This window comes from Centrocercus urophasianus, unplaced genomic scaffold, assembly GCF_019232065.1.
Source record: "Centrocercus urophasianus isolate 14NV4802_14NV808 unplaced genomic scaffold, USGS_Curo_1.0 seq_37, whole genome shotgun sequence".
NCBI classification, from domain to species: domain Eukaryota; kingdom Metazoa; phylum Chordata; class Aves; order Galliformes; family Phasianidae; genus Centrocercus; species Centrocercus urophasianus.
In genome coordinates this window covers 1,418,656-1,439,545 of record NW_024884944.1, presented here as the reverse complement: position 1 = coordinate 1,439,545, position 20,890 = coordinate 1,418,656, and the positions used below count along the sequence as shown (strand labels likewise).

Here is a 20,890-nt window from a genome sequence, read left to right as displayed (position 1 = left end):
TCAAACAGTAATAGCCTTTGCATGAATCCTTCTCTTTTCACAGAGGGAAGAAAATGAGCACAATCGGTCCACTTTCATTGCATAAGTATTTGCAGTAGCTCCTGCTAAGTGGTCAGTGCCATTCTGAGGGCATCTGTGTTGCAGAGTGTCCTATACTTTGCATGTCCAAGCGTCCGCAGAGAGGAGGAGGAGTTAGGAGGGATTGAAATTCAATTAGCTACAGATCACTGAATCGTTGCCAGCAGTTCTTGCATCTTGCTGGTAAAATGCCAGCGTGCTGCAGATAATTTTCCTTGCTTAGGTCATACATGTACAGAGCTGTTACAGATCTGCAGATGTTGAGGCAGATTTGGAACCATTTGACTGCAGTGTTTTGGGGGTACACAGTCTCTTTTCTTGAAGCACCATGTACAGTTGCTGACTTACGCAGCATATCTGTTCTCTTGCCTCAAAATAACCCATCAGCTTACATTGCCTGCTTATTGTGAAGCAGCCCACGTGCCATGGCTATCTGGACTTTCAGTATCTAGTGCATAGCCTTCAAAATCTAACAGCTCTAATTGCCACAGCGATCATGTTCCGTGTACTTAGCCTGCCTTTTCACTTGCTTTTACACCTCACCTGTGAGACACTGAGCATCTGTCCAGGCAGAGTGCAGTGGAACAGGACATCGCTGAATGCGTTAAGCAGCCCTAATGGGTTTTCTCTCCATCGTTCTGGTTTTGTGCAGTGCAGGCCCTACCTTTGGGACACCCAAGACATAACTCTGGCATCAGCAAAATAGATCCTTGCTGTTCCTAGTGCTACTGATGTGAAATTACTCTTGCAGATGAAAGCTGCATGTTGAGACTCTGGCTTGGGCAGCTTGCTGCACAGCGACACGTGCAGCCTTTCCCTTGCAGTCCTTGTGGCAAACACTTGTCAGATGTTAAGAATCCCCCTCAAACTGACAGAAGCCCTTTGATGAGGGGCTGACGTAGCGACGCCGAGCCCAGATGTGCAGGAGGAGGTGTGAACCAGGGCCACCACTGTGTTGTACGTTGCTCGGCACGGCCTGTGTTCCTCACCAGCTCACGTTCTACCCCGTCTCCACACAGCTGTCTGCTCCCAGGAGGCGATGACAGGGCCCTGCCGGGCTGTGATGCCTCGTTGGTACTTCGACTCTAACAAGAGAAAATGCGTTCGCTTTATATATGGAGGCTGCGGAGGCAACAGGAACAATTTTGAGTCAGAGGAGTATTGTATGGCTGTGTGTAAAAAGATGAGTAAGTCCTGCCTCCCGCTGGCCCCTTTGCAGCTAGCTATTGTCTGTCTGGCGTTTGGTGTCTCCTCCTCCTTGCCTTGGTCAAGAGAGGATCCGTGTGTAGCCCATCCTTTTGGTTCTGGTGTCTGTCCTTTTGCAGCAGTCTCCTCTTGTCTCTTGCTTCTCGAGGTCTTTAGGTTTGACTTTCATGGGGAAAAATGGTTCTGGTCGCGTGCTGTCTGTCCTCACCATCGGTCTGCGGCTTACCAAGGGCTTGGTCATCTTCTGTATCTATAGCAGGAACCAGGGGCTGTCTCTCCCCTCTTGTTATGAAAGCACCTCGCTTGCCTTTTTGCATAATGGCCTTTTTCCCAAATATATGGAGGAAAGCACTCTCTCTCCCCAGTCACATTGCTGAGCATGTGTTTGACTAGTCAGTCCTGAAAAGCTCGCCGTTCTCCTGGAGGTAGGCGTTTTCTTGCTATTACATTTTCAAGAAAACATCAGTGAAGCAGTGTAGAATTCAGATTCCCACTTTCAGCTCAGTTTGAAATATGAATCACGATTCAATCCCTGCATTTTTTTTTTTTTTTTTTTTTTTTTTTGAGAGCTTGAGGTTTTTGGCACCAATTTCAACTGGCTTTTATGTCAGATGATAAAACTACCAAAAACATTTTAACCTCCTTATTAATCTTATTGTTGAACTCCAGCACTTCCACTTCAGCTACCATTAAAGCCTTTTGAAAGGCTTTTTGTGTTATCTGGGGCTTGGCAGTCTGACTATACAGCCATAATCCTGTTTACAAAATGGGCTTCATGCAAGTGCTTTAGATTGGGCTGATCTAACTGAAGTGGTGAAATAAAAGATGTGGATGTCAGGAGCTTCTTTATACAAAAGTTTGTCCTGTTACAAAGGGATTTGGGGCTGGAAAGAGTCAGAGCCTGGTTCAGAAATGCCATGAGCAGGCCCAGAGCACAGTGCAGGTCTGGCGTTGTCCTTGCACACAGCAATAATGCCTGTGTTGTATGTTGCCATTCTTTCATGCAGTAATTCTTCCCCTTTTCCTCCTCTCCCTCCCTAGTAAAGGGAAAGGTCTGTGGAGTCCATTGCCTGCTAAACTCTTTCCCTTCATTCATGCTGAAGCACAAGGTGACTTTTGCTCAGAAGCAGTCTCTTCCAGTGAAGTGTTGGAGGTTTTATCTGCCCATGTTAGCAAAATGGTTGAAGGGTTACCTTAGCTTTCCCACTGTGCTCTCTGTCTGTTAAAGGGCAGTGACAGAGCACGTGCTGTTTGCTGTGGATCCTTTCAGAAAGGGCTCTGGGATGTGGTATGTCTAAAACTTGCAGTTCTGTCAGTTCTGAAATCCTGTTTCTCCCCTTGTCGGAGTTGAATGTCGTAAAGATGCAAATCGCCCCAATTTATTGGACAAGTCAGTTTGTCTCACTGAGCCTCCTTCTGTTGCTGTCTTGTCTAATATCATTGCCTGTTAGTCCTGTATGGTGCATCTGCTACGGAAGGTAGGTTTGAAGTGTTAAAATACTGGGTGGTGTTTTGTGCAGATCTATTGCCGAGCTCCTTAATCATGATAATGATATCTGGAGCCAGCTTGTCAGTGAACAGCTAATGCACAAAATGTCATTTAAACTATTCAGAGCCAGTGGGAAAGGGAAAAGAACACAAGTTCTTTATTCTGCGATGCAAGTCACTCTGTTCCTGGAGCTGAGTAGTGCTGGTCTTAAAGCTAATGAAAAGACCAAACAGGTGCTGGTTGTCACAGTGCATTACTGTGTGTTTGGGCTGACGTAACTGACTGATGTGCAGTAAATTGGCAGCTTAGAGATACAAAAATGGACTCGTGGTAGGTGGTGGTTCAGCAGGCTCCACCTGATGGATTGTTAATCCTTCAGGCATGGAGATTTCTCTCCCTACCTGTCTTTTACAGTCCAGGATCACAGTTTTCTGAACCTCCACTTATCCTTACCCTCTCTTTGCAGTGCCAACTGATGATGTGGATGTGTATTTTGAAACCCCAGCTGATGACAATGAACATGCCCGCTTCCAGAAGGCGAAGGAGCAGCTGGAGGTCAGGCACCACAACCGCATGGATCGGGTGAGCATTTGGCTTTGGCCTTTTGTACTGCACTGTGTGGCTGCTGCCCCCGTGCTTCTGCACAAACTGATGGCAGGCTGACTTTCCAGTCACTGGCTTCTGTGAGTTTCCTAAACTTGGCCACAACATGGCAGTTAGATTATCTCTTCTCTGAAGATCACATATGAATGTCTGTCTTGTTGATCTGCTCTGTCCTTTTCTTTCCTAGGTGAAAAAGGAATGGGAGGAAGCAGAGCACCAAGCTGTAAATCTCCCCAAGGCAGAAAGACAGACTCTCATTCAGGTAAGAGTTGAAGGGCCTAAAGAAGAAACCCACAGGTGCTTGGCCTTCATCTTGTCAATAAACTGAGGGAGAGATACCAATATCCAAAGCTAAAAATGACTGAATTGGAAGAGCAGCTTTCCTGTTCTGTCAGCAGGTACCTTTTAGAGGAGATTTGATTCAATTACATATTTTGTTCTAGAAGTTGGAGATGATCTGATGTCGTGCCAGGTCCATTCCTAAGCCAAGTAGGAGGAAGCTATCCCACCCCAGAGCAGAGCAGCAACAGAGCCAAACTGTAACTTCAGACCTTCAGCCTGCTTTGCACTGAGCAGCGACCTCACAGCCCTGTTCAGATTGGCCCTGGTGCTCTGGTCACACATTTCCTGTTTGGGCAGACTTAGTGAAAACCACTTAGACAGCAGATAAAGCTTGGTTTGCTGCCAAAATGCCAATCTTTAGCCTTGTGAGTAGAGTTCAGTTAGATGATGAAGTTGATCAGGAATATGCTTTGTATGGCATTGTTAGAGGCAGACTCTCCTGGCAATGGGAAACAGATGAAGTTCCCTCAAACCAGTGTACAAATAAGTGACTGACTGGATTAGAAGCCCAATTTGGATTTATCCTGGAACACAGGTCTCTCTCCACATTGTTCAGCATAAGCTGCTGTTTGAAATCTGTGCAAGTCTGAAAGAGTTTTCCATTGTCTCTGATGAAACAGAACAATGCTTAATGAATCTCTCTGGTTCATTTGGAGATTCTGGTTCTGACCTTTCTACCAGAATGTGCAGAGATTTGATCTGAAGGCGTGCTGATGGAAATTTCCTTATGCAATACCTCTGACTTCTGCAAATTCAGATTAATAGCCCTAGAGTGAAGGGATCAGTCTTGTTCCTGTATTACAAGGTTGAGTTACCAGGGAAAGAGTTAATATTACAACATTTGTTCAGTGTAGTCTTGGTCTCTCAGCTCTGAAATAATCTATATGTGCAAGGCCATAAGCACATATGAAGCCCCCTTCAGACCTTTAAAATGGGTTGTTTAGGAAGCTTGAAAGGTAAATTGTTAGTAGTTAACTCACAAATACGAAATCTGCATCCAATCTGTCAGTTCCCCTCTCTCCTGCTGAAGATGTCTAGGACATGCAGTGTGACAGGCTCTGTTTATTCTGAGGAGTTATGTGAGTGAGAGAGATCCTGAAGCACGCAGCGTTTTATCTGTTCTTTGTTCCAGCACTTCCAGGCAATGGTTAAATCTCTGGAGAAAGAGGCAGCAAGTGAGAAGCAGCAGCTTGTGGAGACTCACCTGGCTCGTGTGGAAGCCATACTGAATGATCGCCGTCGGATTGCCCTGGAGAACTACCTGGCTGCCCTGCAAGCTGTCCCACCACGGGTGAGTTCCTTTGCAGTGGTATTTTACAGTGAGGCAGTGCTGGGTGGAGTGGAAGGTGGGAATGGCTTGGTGAGGAGGCTGTGACCTGCTGGGTTAGAAGCTAGGAAGGGCTTCTCAGTAAAGCTTTCTCCATTGTGGCTGTTCCTGCTGAAGACCTAGCTGTGAGTCTCCTGATTGACTCACGCTATTTTTTGTCTATTTAAAATCACTCTGCTTTCTTTAGTGCTCGTAAGGCACAGCGTTCTGAATCAAACAGACATAGGGAAAAAAGGTCTTATGTAAGAGGTTTGTACAGATCTGTCCAGTAGCAAAGCAGGTTCACCTCTCAAATGCTGTATTTCAGTAGCGGTTTTTATTTGAATCGAGTGGGTTTTGAACTCCTCCCTCTCACCTTCCCCAAAATCCCGCAGCCCCACCGCATCGTGCAGGCTCTGAAGCGCTACGTCCGTGCTGAGAACAAGGACCGCCTGCACACCATCCGCCATTACCAGCATGTCCTGGCAGTTGACCCAGAAAAGGCTGCACAGATGAAATCTCAGGTATAAGAACATTTCTATCAAGGGAGGCGTTGTTACCCAGCAGAGGCTTTAGATGGCATGCATCAAGTCCTCACGCGAGTTTGCTGGGTACTATAGCAACTTGACAGGCTTGTGTGGAGGTCTCCCATTCTGTATGCGTGCTGCCTGCCATCAGATACTCTGCACAGCTTTCTTCAGTGCATGACTCAGTGTTTAAAAAAAAATAATTGAGGGCTGGGGTTCTACTACCTTGGAAGTCTAGGGATTAGGTTTACTTTGGTGCCATCTTGATGTGTTTCCTTTTGTTCAGTACCCATGAATTTATTTATTGGAGACTTGGTCATCTTTGCATGCACCTTCATTTCTTTAAAGACCTTTTCATGTCTTTCAGGGCAGGTGGTACACCTTCAAGTCTTGTCTCTCTGCTGTTCTACCACTGATTCTTGCTTTCTTTTTGAGCTGCATGTCCTCAGAAAGACTGATAATAATTGTGATGTTTACAAACTGTTGGTTGGCTTGTGATAAAGAATATACATAGCATTCTGAGAGAGAACTTAGCATATCAAATGCAGTCTGTCCTGACCCTTTGTTCTGAAGCTGCCAAAGCCCAAGAGGGAGTGTGTGAACTGTATTCTTAAGCTGAAACCTCAACAGTCCTTAATTTGTTCTGAAGGCTGCAGTGTCAACAAATCGACATGTGAGGGATGTGGGTGGTACAGTTCAATTTCCATTCACTTTACTTTTCAGATGCACTTTAAGCTCCTCAATCGATTCCTTTGACTGACAAGCTGCCACATGTAAAATTAAATTGCTTTCATCCTTGCTCTAAAAGGTCAGGTACACATTAGACTGTAAAAGAGGTCCATTCAACTCCTTAGCTTTCTCCAACATTTGGCTGTCTGTATTAATGTGTTTCTTGGTCTGCGTGATCCCTGATTATGCAGCACCCTCTGCAGGTCAGGCTTGACTTCACCAGTGAATTTAATACACCAGGGGAATGTGATTTGTGGTTGAATTTATTTATCAAGTGAAGGGAGAAAGCTGTTGCCAGTGAGCGGGTGTAGTGGGTACAAGAAACATGATGTGTCCTTTGTTCTGAAAGGCACCTTTGTTCTGAAAACAGAGGATAAATAATATTGTATGCTCCCTTTTCACAAGTCTTTTCTAGTAGTCAGGAATGATAATCCATTTAACAAAGCACTTACTTGAAGTTGCAGCATGAAATGAATTATGACCGTATCTGGGGTATGGAAAACAACCGTCTGCAGAGCTTCCGATAGAGAGCTGCTTACTGTGCAAGGCAGCTGAGTCCTCTCCCTCTCTTTCTTGCTCTCTCTGGGCTAGATGGACCAACAGAAAGGTCCCATTCTGCTGTCTGTCATAGCAATTCCTCTAGTAATAGATATTTTATTAAATAAGTGGAGTACTGGTACCAGTAAAGTGACTGGCAGTCTGTGCCTACTCCAACGCGTTTGTGTGTGCTTGCAGGTGATGACACATCTCCGTGTGATTGAGGAGCGGATGAATCAAAGCTTATCTCTGCTCTACAAGGTGCCATATGTGGCTGAAGAAATCCAGGATGAGATTGGTGAGTGTCCCTGTGCCAGTGAGTCTCCCTTGCCACTGCGTTAGCCTAGGATCAATGCCTTGGAAGTGAAGTGGAAAGACTGCTAGCTCCCTTGAGGATGCCCTAAACAAGAAGCACGTGGGGTAGACACAGGAACTGCAGGGCAGATATTCCGTGGGTTTTGCAGCACAGCAGGTCGAGCAGCTTGTCCTAAGAACATTCACTCTGTCAAAGTCAACAACAGGCAGAATAGCAAAGCTGTCATTCAGAGGTAGATGAAAAAAGAAGCATGAAAATAAGTGGAAGCTTTCTTGTTTTGTAGGGTTTTAATCTCCTCTTGCCAAAACCTTGGGCCAAAACCTCAAGCCTCTGGACTCTTATTTGCATGTTTTTCTGGCGGGTACCTTTAGTGAGCATTCCGAGTGAGACCCTGGTGTATGCAAGATAAGATAACCTGGCAGCCCAGAGGAGTGTTTGCCTTGCAGCCCTGCATCAGCTAGTTCAAACCATCTGCCCCTTTCTCTTCCTGCCAGGCTTCATGCAGTTTGCCTAAGATTGCCTCTTATTCCTTTCAGATGAATTGCTTCAGGAGCAACGTGCAGACATGGATCAGTTCACATCGTCCATTTCTGAATCCCAGGTGGATGTCAGGGTGAGCTCTGAGGAAAGTGAAGAAATTCCCCTGGAGGGCAAACCTTTCCGTCCGTTCCAGGTGAAAACATTCCCAGCTGTGCCTGAAAACGAAGGTATGTAGCACTGAAGAGTTGGGTTCACTGGCTTCACAGAACATAGGCACTGCTTTCTTAACTGCTAGGGCAGCTCAGTGGCACAGGATGTTCCATCCCTTGGAGTCATTGAAGAGGAAAGCAGTTCCCCCAGCCTGTGTACGCTCCGACTGCATCCATTTGGAACAAGTAGTGCTGCTACAGATTTGCACTGAGCTGCATTCTTGGTTTCCTGATTTTGCTCGTTGCAAAACTGTTTTCTCTCTTTCCTTTCTGCAGGAAGTGTTGAGTTTTTACTGTGTAGCTTGATTCTGGAATTCACTGTCACTGTTTAACCAAAAAATTCTTGTGTAAGACTTTGTGCCGTGACCTGCTGAAGGGACACTAGAATCTTTTTTCTTTTTAATACTTACCTATTTTTTTTATCAGCGGGTGTTGGCATCTGGTGCGTGTGTGTGTATTTATTTTAAAAACGCTTGGAGAGAGAGTCCTGAGCTTAAAGAAAGCTGTAGACTAAAAGCTTTTCCCAGGGTCTGAGTCAGAAATCACGCGCAAGCCTTTTTTCCTTTCTCTCTTAATCTCCTTTCTCTGCTATTTTTGTTTTTGTTTTCCCTCCTGCTAGATCCTCAGCCGGATTTGTACCATCCAATGAAAAAAGGTTGGTTCTAAGCTGCTCCCTCACAGTGCTTCTATCACTCTCCTACCTTCTCTGTGTGCCCGATAGCTTCATTTTAGTTTCATACTCACCTTTGTTTTCATTTCCCTGCCCTCATTTAGCTTAGAAGCCTTCTGTTTGCTTGTTTAGGCCTAGTGTTAAAAAAATAAGCTAGTCTGAATATCCAGTTGGTTCTGTGTGTTCCTTTCTGATGGGCTAGCAGGTGTCTCAGAATACACAGATTAACTTCTTTGCCCTCCAGAAATGTGGGCTTAGCAGCCTGTCTGAAGCCATGCAGTACTTTATATCTCATTGTCTGGACTCAGATACTCAACAGTGATCAAAATAAACCAGGTAATGCTGGTGTCTGAACAGTCTGAAGGCTGTTCTGCTCCTGATAGCAGCACTGATCTAGGGATCTGAGTGCCCCAGCAGTCCCAGGCTGTACTTCCCAGCTAAACACCCTCCTGGGCACTGTGGGAGATGTGTTCAGGAGCAGGTAAATGGGAGATTCCTTCTTTGTGTTTTCTCTGCATCTGTTTTTCGCAAGTAGCATCCCTCCATACGAGCAAAGTCCTGTGTGATTATCTGTTTCTCCTTGAGCTCATTATTGATTGTAGTGGCTGGCTAAAAAGGGGCTGACTGGGCTCTAAGAGGGGCATGGACATATTGATGTTCAGTTATGCTCTGTGTCACAGATACAGTCTCAGGTAACGATCCTGCCCAGCCAACCTGCTAACTGAGCCAGTTCCCAGCATAGCAGTGGAAGCTGGTTGTCAGAATGCTGTTGCAGAGCAGTGGCACACGTGGGGGGTAAAACAGTTGCTTTATTCTGCCTTTGGTTCCGTATGTGTTGTGCAGAATTTCAAAGCCAAGGATTTTGCTAATAGCCATCCAGTGTGAGCACAGATAAGTTTGTAATGTGGTGAAGACCAGACAGCATTGCCAGCATTTCTTTACAAAAGTCACCTTCATCATTACGGAGCAATGCACAACTGACCACACTGGAAAGAATTGTGACAGTCTTTAGTTGGATTCTTGGTTGATGTGCTGTCTTAAAGATAAGTATAGGCTGTCCTTCTCCCCATTTGGGTAAATGGAAGTTTCTGATGATGTGGGAACAAAGGTTACATCCTACATTTCCCCCTTCTTCCTCTTTTCATCGAATTTCTCAATGGCTGCCAGGGAGATGTGCTTGTTTTGTGTGTGTGGTTACTGTGGGTTGGTTTTTTCTTTCTTTTCCTAGGAAGTATATAACCTAAACTGCACCTTAGAGCTCTATAGAACTGGGTACAGCACTGTGTGACAAACAGCAAAGCTCAGTGCAGCAGCTGAACCCCAGCTCTGGGGACTGCTTTGTGCTGACCCCTGAGAACTGGGTGAAGCAGCCATAGGCCAAAAGCTGGCACAGTAGTTCTCTTAAAAACTATTTGTGTCTAGTCTGTCCAGAAAATCCAAATCATTGACTTTCACAATAACATGAGCTGCTCCAGCGGCCGTGGGAAGTCAGACTGGCAGTTGTGGCCGTGCTTGGAATCCAATTACAGTCTCCAAAGAGCTGTGAAGGGAAAGGGAGTGAGGCAGAAGTCTAGATGCTCCTTTTGGGAGGAGCTGGAGTGAAACGTTGGTTTCCTTGGCGTTTTTGTGCAGTAGCAAGCTTGTCAGGGTAAAAACTTGCCACAAAGCCAACTGCCCTTTCCTTTGCATCCTGTCAGAGAACATGTGCCAATTTCAGCACTGGCTGACGTCGTGTCTCAGGCAACCTGCAAGCTCAGCAGCTTGTGAAGAGGTGCACACAATCACCTGCAAAGCATTAAATGCTGTAGTAATATTTTCCCCCACTTCGTGCCCCTCCTTGGAGGGACCTGCCTGCAGCTTCCCTGCCTCCTGCTGTGCTCTGGGGGGTGTGGGTGTTGTGAAGGACGTTGTGCATCCTGGCAGTGGAAAACTTGCAGTCTCCTAACTTGTTATGTGGCAGTCGGTCGGAGTATCCTGCATCAAATTGTTGCTGATTGGATCTATTTATAAATGCTTGAGATCAAAACAGTTTATCCAGAGCAGCCTTCTGTTAATTGATATTCTTTCAGCATATAGTAGTTCTAGCCTAGAAATGGGTGAGTGACGTTCTGGTACAAAGGCTAGTGCAGTGCTTCGCTCCTCCTTTACCCTGGGTTTTACCATTTCTGGGCTCACGCTGGATTTGGGGCAGCAGCTCCTTACAGAGCTGTACTGGGTGACCTTGAGATTCTCATTCCTGAGATGCTCGCTGATGCGCTCGATTCCAAAAGAATGGATGATGCTGGTTGGAAGCTCTCCCTGTGTGCTGGCTGCCAGCAGAGAGGAGACGTGCTGCCATCACGGGTCACGTTGAGGTGGTGGTGACCCTGGGTGACACTTGCAGGAAGGAACTGCACGCTCACAGTTTGTGTTATGTGTTGTCTTGGAACTTCTAACAGCAGTACTTAACAGTACGGTGTGTCCGAATTCACACTTCAGCCTGTTTTGGTGAGTCCTGTCTGCTTCTCTCATTGCCACCTCATTTCCCTTCATTAACAGAACCTCCCCGATCACTTGTCACTGTAGCATAGCTTATGAGCTCCCCTTCTGACACAACAGCATGAAGACAGCTTAATAATCAGCGGTCCGTGCAGTTAAATGCAGTAGCTGTAGCAGCTCTACAGAGAGTAGGTAATCCTTCCTGCGTGGTGCTAAGGGCTGACTGATGGTCCCTGCCTTGCTCTTTTGGTGCAGGTTCTGGCATGACTGAGTTGGATGGGCTGATTGGCGCTGAAGAAAAAGTGATTAACAGCAAGAAGAAAGTGGATGAAAATGTGGTGAGCCCTCCACCTTTATTTTATAAAGCACAGCCTGCCGCGGGCACTAATTAATAGCAGTGGCTTGTTTTCATTCCTCCTTCCTGCTAACAGAATGCCAGTGTATTCACTGTCCATATGGTGTGGGGGAGTCAGTTTTCTGACTATTGTAGGCTCTTAATACTGATTAGCATCAGAAGGGTGGGAGGGTGAGGGAAGGAGAGAGATCTGGATCTTTGGCAGTCTGAGCTGGTGAAGTGTCTGATTTAGTAATTGCTTTCCCAGAAAGAGACCCTTTGATATACCTTTGTTTTAGCTAGGTAGCTTTCTGTCTGAGTAGGTAGGTCTCACCTCATCAAGGCAGGTGATCCGGTAGGCGTAGCTCTATCTGCAGCATAACAAATTTGCTCGGTCATAATGACAGCTGCCTTACAGCAATTGCCTGGCTTGAAAAAGAAAAAGTTGATTTTTGCAAGCTTTCTTTCAAAATCGTCCTGTAGCCACGTGTCAGATCTTAAATGACAGAAGTGCTGTGTGCAAGGCGTTTTAATTCAGGCCTCCAGTAGTCTAGACTCCCAAATGGCTGCAGTTATTTTCTTGGTCGGGTCTAAAAGTTGGAGATGATCCCACGCTTTGGAGAACAGGGTAGAATGGTAGGTGGTTCTGAGCCCTTGCGAGTGTTCATCAGAAGTCTCTTGTCTGGCTTCATGTTCCTTCTCCCACCTGTCTATTACAGCTCCTTTCATAAAATGCTTTTGTGGCTGTTTTCAGGTAATTGATGAAACCCTTGATGTGAAGGAGATGATTTTCAATGCGGAGCGCGTTGGTGGGCTGGTGGATGAGCCGGTACGTACAGGGCTGAGTGCAGTCCTGCTGACCTCCTCACGCTGCATTTTGGTTCCTGCATGTTACCAAATCCCAGGGTGTGTTGACAGCGCTCTGGGAAGTCATGCAGAGCGTAATGCAGTGTGGCACCCCTGCATAAAGATAACAGTAAAAGCATTAGATGCTAACTCGACTCTTTTGTTGCAGGAGTGCTTTGTGGGATATGAAAGCACTGTGGGTCAGTGCTTGTCCGGAATGCCTAAACGGGGAAACAATTTTGTGTTCGTTGTCCTTTTGATAGAAGGGGATTAAATATTTACACTGCCACGCATCGTGTCTTGATACCACAGCTGGTTGAAGACCTTACTGGTGGCCTCCTTTTAGGTTTGCAGTCAGCTCTGCAGATCTCACATCACTCCTTTTTTATGCCTGATCCGTTGCTGTCTTCCTTTCAGGATAATGACAACTCGCTTCGTGATGACTTCAGTTTCAGCAGCAGTGCCCTCATTGGTCTGTTGGTGATTGCCGTTGCCATAGCTACTGTGATAGTCATCAGCTTGGTGATGCTGAGGAAAAGGCAGTATGGAACCATCAGCCATGGAATTGTGGAGGTGAGAAACCACTCTGCTCCATAACGGAGGATGAAAATAGTCAGCATTGAATCACATGCTGCGTGTAGGGGGCGAAGATGGCAGTAGGTGCCAAACCATCAGTTGCTGTGCTCTCGGCTGGATGGGGCTTCACTGTGCCCTTGCTGCCATCTTTGTCACTTATATATTAGCATGCAGGTAGCACTTGTCAGCGTGCCATGCTGGGGCCTGTCACATCACAGTTGTATTCACTTATCACAAGGAATTCAAGTAGGCATCCCTGTCTGGCTCAGGATAGGATTTAACAGTAGAGGAGCTTTTGAGGCGATATCTTTAGCAGGGGAGTCAGTCAGTCAATCTGTAGTAATTTGTCCTCCCAACTAATATAGCAACTATTAAGAGTGTGATCAGCAGAACACTGAGAAGCAGTTTTTTCATCATCCTTCAGCTCCCAAAATGCACGTTGCTAATGGCAGCTTAATGGAATCTGGAGAAAGCTGCTCTTCCCCTTTGCTCAGCTGATGAGGGGAGTGATAATGACCACTGTAATGAGAGAAATGGGTCCCAAATTTGTCATGTTAAATAATGTATTAGAAATCTAGGGAGAACATCCCCAAAGAAGCAGGGGAGTGCAGAAAGCATAAACACCAGGCTGAGGAATCCTGTTAAGCAGATAATTTTTGTAGTTTTTTTTTGTTTCCTGCTGGTATTTATCCAACATGCTGTATTAACTGTCTTGCTGTGAAGCAAGGCCTTTTGAGTGCCTCCTTTGACCAGAAATCATCCTGTCTGTCCAAAGGTTGACCCAATGCTTACCCCAGAAGAGCGGCATCTGAGCAAGATGCAAAACCATGGCTATGAGAACCCCACTTACAAATACCTGGAGCAGATGCAGATATAAAAGAGATGAAGATACAGCAGCCCTGATCAGGAAAGGAGCAGGGCAGAAGGGCCAAAGTGGTCCAGCGTTTTGGATCAACTACTGACCAACCGTTGCTTCAAGAGGACTTCATCTTACATTCAGAACTCCTGGATCATTAAGACTATAATTACTACTGTAGAGTTGCAATTTCCATTCTTTTAAATGGGTGAAGAAATGATAATATAACAATATGATATATAAATCTCCTTAAATGGGAAAAATGGATCTATTGCAGATATTTGACTGAGATGTAGTTTTCTTTTTTTTTTTTTTAATAATCTGAAAGATACCAGTTCCGTTGTACTGTTGTCTGATACAAGCTCTATATATATAAAATGGGAAATGTTGATTTTTATTTCTGATAGACCACCTGTATATTGAGGGTCGTTTGTACCAGCCCGCCTTGTAAAAAGGAGACAGCTGTGGCTCTTCATTCTGGCTTTTATATATAAAGCAGTATTTTTTTTTCTTATTTTTTTTCTTTTTTTTTTCTTTCTTTAAGTGAATTTTGCTGGGAGTTGCAAAGAGATTAATTTAGGGATAGGAACTATGAGAGCATAAACAAGGAAGGAATTTGGAATGGCAACGAACAAAAATCCTTAGAATGAGGAAAAAAAAGAAGGAAAAAAAAGAAAAAAGAAAAATCCCATCCTCATACACCAGTAATGTGCACCCTGCTGCTTAGCAGTGTGGGCTCTAGGAATCAAGACTCCCTGGAGGCAAGGAGTTAAAAGGCTTCTAGCATCTCTGTTTATAGTTGCTCTAGTGGAATGTTAGAACATGGTTTGTGCATACTGAGGTCTGCACATTCCCCTTTCAGATTCAGTTCTGCTTTAGAGTTGGAAGTTCCTGGTATTGGATTTAAATCCTCTGTTCTCAACCAGTTTCCTTCAGTACTCACCTTGGCATTAACAGCCCCTTTTGCTACTACTTTCTAATTTGCCCCAGCTCTCCTGCCTCACCAACATGGTAAGTAGTTACAGAGGTGCAGTGTTCTGAGCCTTTGCATCTTTTCCAGTGCTGTTGGGCTGTAGGCATGGCTTTGGGTCTTCCCCAGAATGACAAATCGCTGCGACAGCACCTCGGGAGCTGATGAACGTGGGGAGAGGAGAGAGGGCTAAGTTGGGAAAGGGATTCTGCCTGCTTTAAGGGAAATTGGGTGCAAGGCCCCGAGAAGAACAAAAGGGGTGTTGTTCTGCTCACCATCTTGTCTTTGTACTGCTTGTATAGTTGGTGTTAATGCTCACGGCTTTTTTAAATCTGGAGGTTCTGGTAACCTGTGGTGTATTTTTTCTATTTCTCCTGTGACTTTACTTTCTTTTCCCTTCCATGTCTCTTCCCACTATGCACAGATTTACCTGCAAACTCCTTAGTGTGGTCTGTGGGGAATGTACAAAGTTTAAACACATCAATAAACACTTTAACTTCCAGATGGTTTCTTCTCTTTATTCGTGGTCTTGCCTCCCACTTTGTCCTTGCCAAACCTGGGGAGACCTTTTCCCACCTCCTTGTCCACCTCTCCTTTACTTCCCATCTTTGAAGAAATATGCTGATACTGAGATTGACGCTTCTGCCTTGCCCAGAGTCTTCTGTGGTACTTCCAGATCCTGTTGACTTTTACAGAGAGAAGAAAGTAAGGGAAAGGAAAACTTCCCCTTGGTTGGGGAGAATCTACTTGGTTAGAGATCGCCTGGGCAACCTCATGCACACAGCTGTGGGCCCTGATGAGATGCTGAGGGAGCTGGCAGAAGCGATGGTCAGACTGCTTTTGAAAGGTCATGGAGAAAAGAAGAGGTGTCTGAGGGCTGGAGGAAAGCTGGTGTGGCTCCAGCCTTCAAAAAGGGCAAGGAGGAGGAGCTGGGAAACTACAGGCTGGTCAGCCTCATCTCTGTCCCTGAGAAAGTGATGGAGCTCCTCGTTCTGGATGTCATCTCCAAGAGACTGGAAGAAAGAAGGTTATCAGGACTAAACATGGATTCACCGAGGGAAAATTGTGCTTGGCCAATCTGGTAGCCTTCTGTGATGCCATGGCAGCTGGTAAATGGGAGAGCAGTGGGTGTTGTGTACCTTGACTTCAGCAAGGCTTTGATGCTGCCTCCCTTGCTGGTAAGCTGGGGAGGTGTGGGATAGATAAGTGAGCAGTGAGGTGGGCTGAGAGCACGTGGCTGGCAGAGCTCAGTGTCATGGGATGCATTCCTGGGTAGGAAACCTGCTTTAGCAGGGGGAGGATGGATGAGGTGATGTCCAGAGATCCCTTCCAACCCTGTGGTTCTGTGGGCATGATGCTAAAGCAGTGCCTGGGACTCCTGACTGGCATTACATCCTCATGTTGGAGCATGGGTGGGTTACAGATAAGAGGGTATTCAGGGAGACAAACCTCAGTGTGTGATGCAGTTTCGTTGTGCACTTCTTGTTGATGGCCAAATTGGAAATACTTTGAAGATTTGAAGAGCCCATGGCAGCAGTTTGCTAATTGTAATTAGCATTTACTGTATCACTTTTAATGGTTTTGTTTTAGGAAGGGAACTTGAGTGTTTGGTTTAACTCTCTGTTCCAGAACACCTAAAACCAACAGGCTGTGAAGCTCACAGCTGTCCCTGCTTCTGTCTGTCGTTTCTCTTCTATTTCCCCTCTTTGAAGTGTGACCTCAAGCACAAATTCTTCCTCTCTCACGTCTCACAGAAATGACTGCAAAGTCACTGCTGTTTGAGCACTGGTTTTGGGGACCAGAAGACAGACCTGGCCTTTCTTTGTGTTGACCTGGGTGGTTCCCAAAGGCTCTGAACAGAGGCGAGAGAAGGCAGGAGGACACACGAAGCTCTAAGAGCTTTCAGTAGGAAACGATTGCGTGTTCTGCTTCTCCTTAAAATGGGCTCCTGAGTTCCATTGGAACTCCCATATTCTGGCTGAATTATTCAGACTGCAGGAATGAACAGATGCTGTCCTAGAAAATGCCGTCTGTTGGCTTGTCGCAACTACTTGGGAAAGAGTTTTGATTTTTAGCTGTGAATTTCATTTAGATGATGCTGCAGCGATTCTCAAATCCAAAGCTGTTTCTTGGATTGCACCCTCAGGTAGGATGGCTGGAAAAGAAATGAATTACGAAGTCTGTAGATTGAATTCTACAGAAAGGAATTGAATTTGGGTGTTAGATTTTTCCTTCAATGAATTCTATTGGTCCCCCTGTAGTGGCAATGCTGAGCCACAGCCTGAAGCAGGGATGGAGCACCTGGTAGGAAGGCAGGGCCAGCACAGGGCAGCTCAGGTGCATGCAATGCACTGAGTGATGGAAGGGCTGCAGCCAGGATCCACCCCTTCCCAGCCCTCATTTAAGGGTTGTCAGTAGAGATACTGGCATCTTATTGGAGATCCCTGCCTACCTGAGGCCTTCTAAAGGTAAGCAGCTTTCTTCCTTTGTTTCTGTGTCCATGGCTGTTGCACTTGGACTTATCCTTACTTGCTGCAGCCTAAAACTTTGCTACCCAACTATTATTGCTGTGCTTTCCAGCACGTTATAGCATTACACCCCCAAAATAAATTCATCAGACCCAAATCCCAATCTATTAGTTCCATGCTCTGGTGATCACTGCTGAGTGCTGCAGATCAATTCCTTACGATGGATTTTGATTGCAGCCTTAGAAAAAGAGAAAGTTTAGAAATGTGCTCAAAGATCTCTGCTAAGAAGGTGTTTGCTGTACGTGGGGTGTCTTTGGGAGCTGGGAACGCAGCAGGGGAGGAAGTGTGGGATGACTTTGTCTCTCTGCTCATTAATAATTGCTCTTCTGAGGTTGTGCAGTGGGATAATGTATATGGAAACCATTCTGTGCCCAACAGTAGGTGGATGTAGCGTGGGCAGATTTATTTTGCCAACCTCCTTTGCTGTTACAGCAGTGGTGGTTTAGGACTGAGCATCGATGCTTCTGGGAGCAAACTGCAGATCTCAAGGTTAGTGCAGAGGCTGAGGTTGGCGTCAGCAGCCGGAACCTCTTTCTGTCTGGGTGTCTGAAGCAGTTGTAACTCGTTGCTTGGCATCTACAGAGATGGCAGAAGCTTCAGTGTGTGCACTGCAAGGGTCAAACAGTGAAAACAGATGAGCTGGGAGACAGCCTGTTTTTATAGGACATAATAACTTCTTGTTGGCAAGCAGAATGATGAAGAGTAAGGCAGGGAAATGGAGGGCAAGCCGTGCTCAATGCTGAAATTAGGTATTTTGGAATGTAGTTAAGCCTGAAAGAAATGTCTGTGGCTGAAGATAAGCATTGATCCCAGTGGTAAGTGGGCTGGCGAGGTGCATTGTGTTTGCTCTGTTGAGGCAGACCCACATCCCCCTGCACACAAGCAGCTCTGCTGTGATTTCTCACTGTAGGAAGTTGCTCGTGCTCTCTGGTCTCAAGCCCCACTGGGACCCTGTGCCAATCAGCTGGCTGTGAGCCTCTGCACAGCACGGGATGGAGCCCAGGGGAGCTGTAAGTGCTGCAGTGCGTGAAGTCAGGACATCCTTAACCCATGCAGTGCCTGCCTCTGCTCAAGCTTCCCCAGTGGTCCCATAAGAGCCAACAGCATCACTGCAGGTGAGCTGGGCAGCTTTGCTCAGCGTTAACGTGGGGTTTGGTTCTGCAGGAAGAGGTTAAAAATGCCCGGAGTTCTGTTGTATTTACCAGTGACCCGCGAGGAGCCTGCACTTTGTTGCAGGAGCACTTAACCTATGGCCTGTGGGCTGTCGTGCGGTCTGCCAGGACAGCTCAATTCAGACTATTCTGTTTGCAGCATCAATCCTTCACTGAGAGCAGGCTGGAGGCTGAAGGAGGGGCTGGAGTGACACATTAGGCAGCCTTTGCATGGCAGCTGGGTTGTTCTGGCATGGGACTGAAGGTAAGGAGAAACGCTGGGGCTAAGAGAAGCAGTCCCATCTCCCATAGAGGTTGCCCTGAAGCTTGTCAGTGAGAAGGAGTAAAAAATCTGATAGCAGATTTTTTGATAGCAGAATTAAGAGCTGAGGATGTGGTTGAGCACAGTCCAGGAAGCTTAACATCATCTTCCAAAATTGCTGGCTGTAACTGGAACAGCTCCAGGCTATTCCTGTGTTCCAGACTTGTGATTCCCCCCTTCCAGCTTCATGGGGCTGTGAGTGTTGTGGCAAATGTGACTTAACCTGTGTTGTCTGTCACTCCTTTCTCACAGCATCCCTTTGTTCTCCATCCCAGAGCAGGAGGGGCAGGGCAGCCAGTTTCACCTGGGATTTCTCTCTGCAGCATCCTCCTGGTCCCTGCTGTCTCCATGGCAACAGGAGTGGTTCAGCCCTCCCTCTGGGCTCTTCTCCCAGTGCTGTGCTCACATCTGAGAGCAAGGGTTCTCTGGAAGGTCACACCAGGTGACCCTGCAGCATAATGGGCCAACACAACAGCTTTGTGCTCTTATTTATGCATCCATTGCAATCTGCTGGACAGGACAGTCTCCATCACTGCACACAAGGAGAAACAGACAGCTCCATTCACCTCTGCACAACCGACCTGCGAAAGAAAGGGGAAATAAAAATAAAGAGGCTGTTATGCCCAGTTGCCCTTTTCTTGAATGTCCCGGGGGGGGGGCCCCGGAATATATAGAAGTAAAATCCTATTTGATACCTGTGCTCAGGCAGTTGGAAGAGGATGCCTGATATCTCATGATATCTCCTGCCTGCAGCTTGCATGGGCTGACACAGCATGTCCTGGTTGGACCCTGCACAGGAAACAAAAGACTGTTTAAGCACACTGAGGAGTACTGATTGCTTTAGAACTCCCTTTAAATAGCAACAAGTAAATAATAAAACTCATCTTTTGGCATTTAGCTATTTATGTTCTGCCAGTTCCAGAGGCCCTCCCCACCCCTCACAGCCCCAGCACCACATTGACCTTCCCAGCTACCTGTCCAGGTTCCCCTGGGGAAGCACTTTGTTACCCAGCACGTGCTCAGCTCACTCTTTAAGGATTTCTTTCCCCCTGAGTATCTCAGAGAAGCCCCCAGCCCAGCTACCCCAATGACAGCATTACAGCACACTTTTCACCCTGCCAAACAGACAGCAATTTCTGGGCTTCAGTTTAAAACCCAGGCTGGAACTTGGAACACTGCTGCTCTGTGACAATATTTGGGCTCTGTGCTTTACAAGGCAACTGCTCTTATCTGAAGCAACACTCACATCTTGCTTGCTTGCTGAACAGCCATAAACCTGCAAGCTCTGCTGTTAGTTACCAAAGGATGCCCCCCAAACACCACCATTTATTCTGTGCCACACATCCCCGTGCTTGGCCTTTACTATATTTCTTCCCCAACCTGCAGTTGCTCCTATCTGCAAAGCAGCACTGGGAGCAGCAGCTGCCCAGCAGCACCAAACACAACACACAGCAATAGCTCAAGGGAAAAACAGAACATTGTGTCAGTAATACCACTCCACTGCAAGTGCCACTGAGACTCAGCATATGATTCACGAGCAGCGTTTGGGTCTAGAGGCTCAAGAATTTCAGTGCTAAGACACAATTCTCACAATCCATAACCAAACGCTGCAGGTGGGAAGCAGGAGAGCCACTACTCCCCCAGCACAGGAGCTCACTCAATCCCTGACTAACTGTGCAACAGAAAACATTGCCACTAACCCAAGCCTTACATTAACAGACAGGAAGCAGCAACAACACGAGTGGGTATTGCCTTCATTCCTGGCTCCAGCGCTGTCATTTAGTTAGGCATTAATGGATTGCAAGCATGCAAATGGAGGCTTTGCTTTGGGTAGAGGTGATTCCAGGAGCCATGGACCGTGAGGACAATAATACCACCTGGAATGGCATGTCCACATCACTGCTGCCTCCCTGGGGCTGAATATGAGGGCTGTGCAGGGAGGTGGGTGTCCTTGCACCAAACCAAACCATACTGCTACACCAGCAGAGCCCACAGAACTTCCTCACTGCTGCCACTGCCCACTAACCAAGATTTGTTGCCTTCCAGCTTGGGGCTAAAGCTCTGTAGGGAATCGCTTCCACCTGCAGCTCCTCAGGAACTGCTCTACAGATGTAATCAGAGCTACACCAACCTGCTTCTTTCTTTCTGTGCCATTGACTCAGTGAACATGTGTGACATCTCAACACCACCCAATGCTACTGCCCAGCTCAATGACAGGTCATGTTGTGTGCACAGCTCAAGGGAACCCTCAGGCATTTGCTCTGGGCACGGAGCTGAGCTCACTCAGCACGCAGGCATGAGGATCATTAAGTATTTGCTCTTATTTGCATTTCTTCA

General features: G+C 46.5%; 1 protein-coding gene across 4 annotated transcripts in view; it reads left to right on the top strand.

Moving 5' to 3' along the window:
- APLP2 (amyloid beta precursor like protein 2) overlaps nt 1-15,054 on the top strand; it is a 39,384-nt gene extending 24,330 nt beyond the window's left edge. The window contains exons 7-18 of one of the 4 annotated variants that reach the window (XM_042831968.1): nt 1,098-1,265; nt 3,240-3,355; nt 3,564-3,638; nt 4,851-5,009; nt 5,420-5,548; nt 7,016-7,115; nt 7,670-7,840; nt 8,442-8,477; nt 11,226-11,305; nt 12,059-12,133; nt 12,568-12,723; nt 13,502-15,054. In XM_042831968.1, coding sequence (XP_042687902.1) covers nt 1,098-1,265; nt 3,240-3,355; nt 3,564-3,638; nt 4,851-5,009; nt 5,420-5,548; nt 7,016-7,115; nt 7,670-7,840; nt 8,442-8,477; nt 11,226-11,305; nt 12,059-12,133; nt 12,568-12,723; nt 13,502-13,603 — 1,367 coding nt within the window. In that variant the 3' untranslated portion in view covers nt 13,604-15,054. Of the gene's footprint in view, nt 1-1,097; nt 1,266-3,239; nt 3,356-3,563; nt 3,639-4,850; nt 5,010-5,419; nt 5,549-7,015; nt 7,116-7,669; nt 7,841-8,441; nt 8,478-11,225; nt 11,309-12,058; nt 12,134-12,567; nt 12,724-13,501 lie in introns of all 4 variants that reach the window. The other 3 variants (XM_042831967.1, XM_042831970.1, XM_042831969.1) reach the window with 3 other exon arrangements.
- Nucleotides 15,055-20,890: the final 5,836 nt, after the last annotated feature.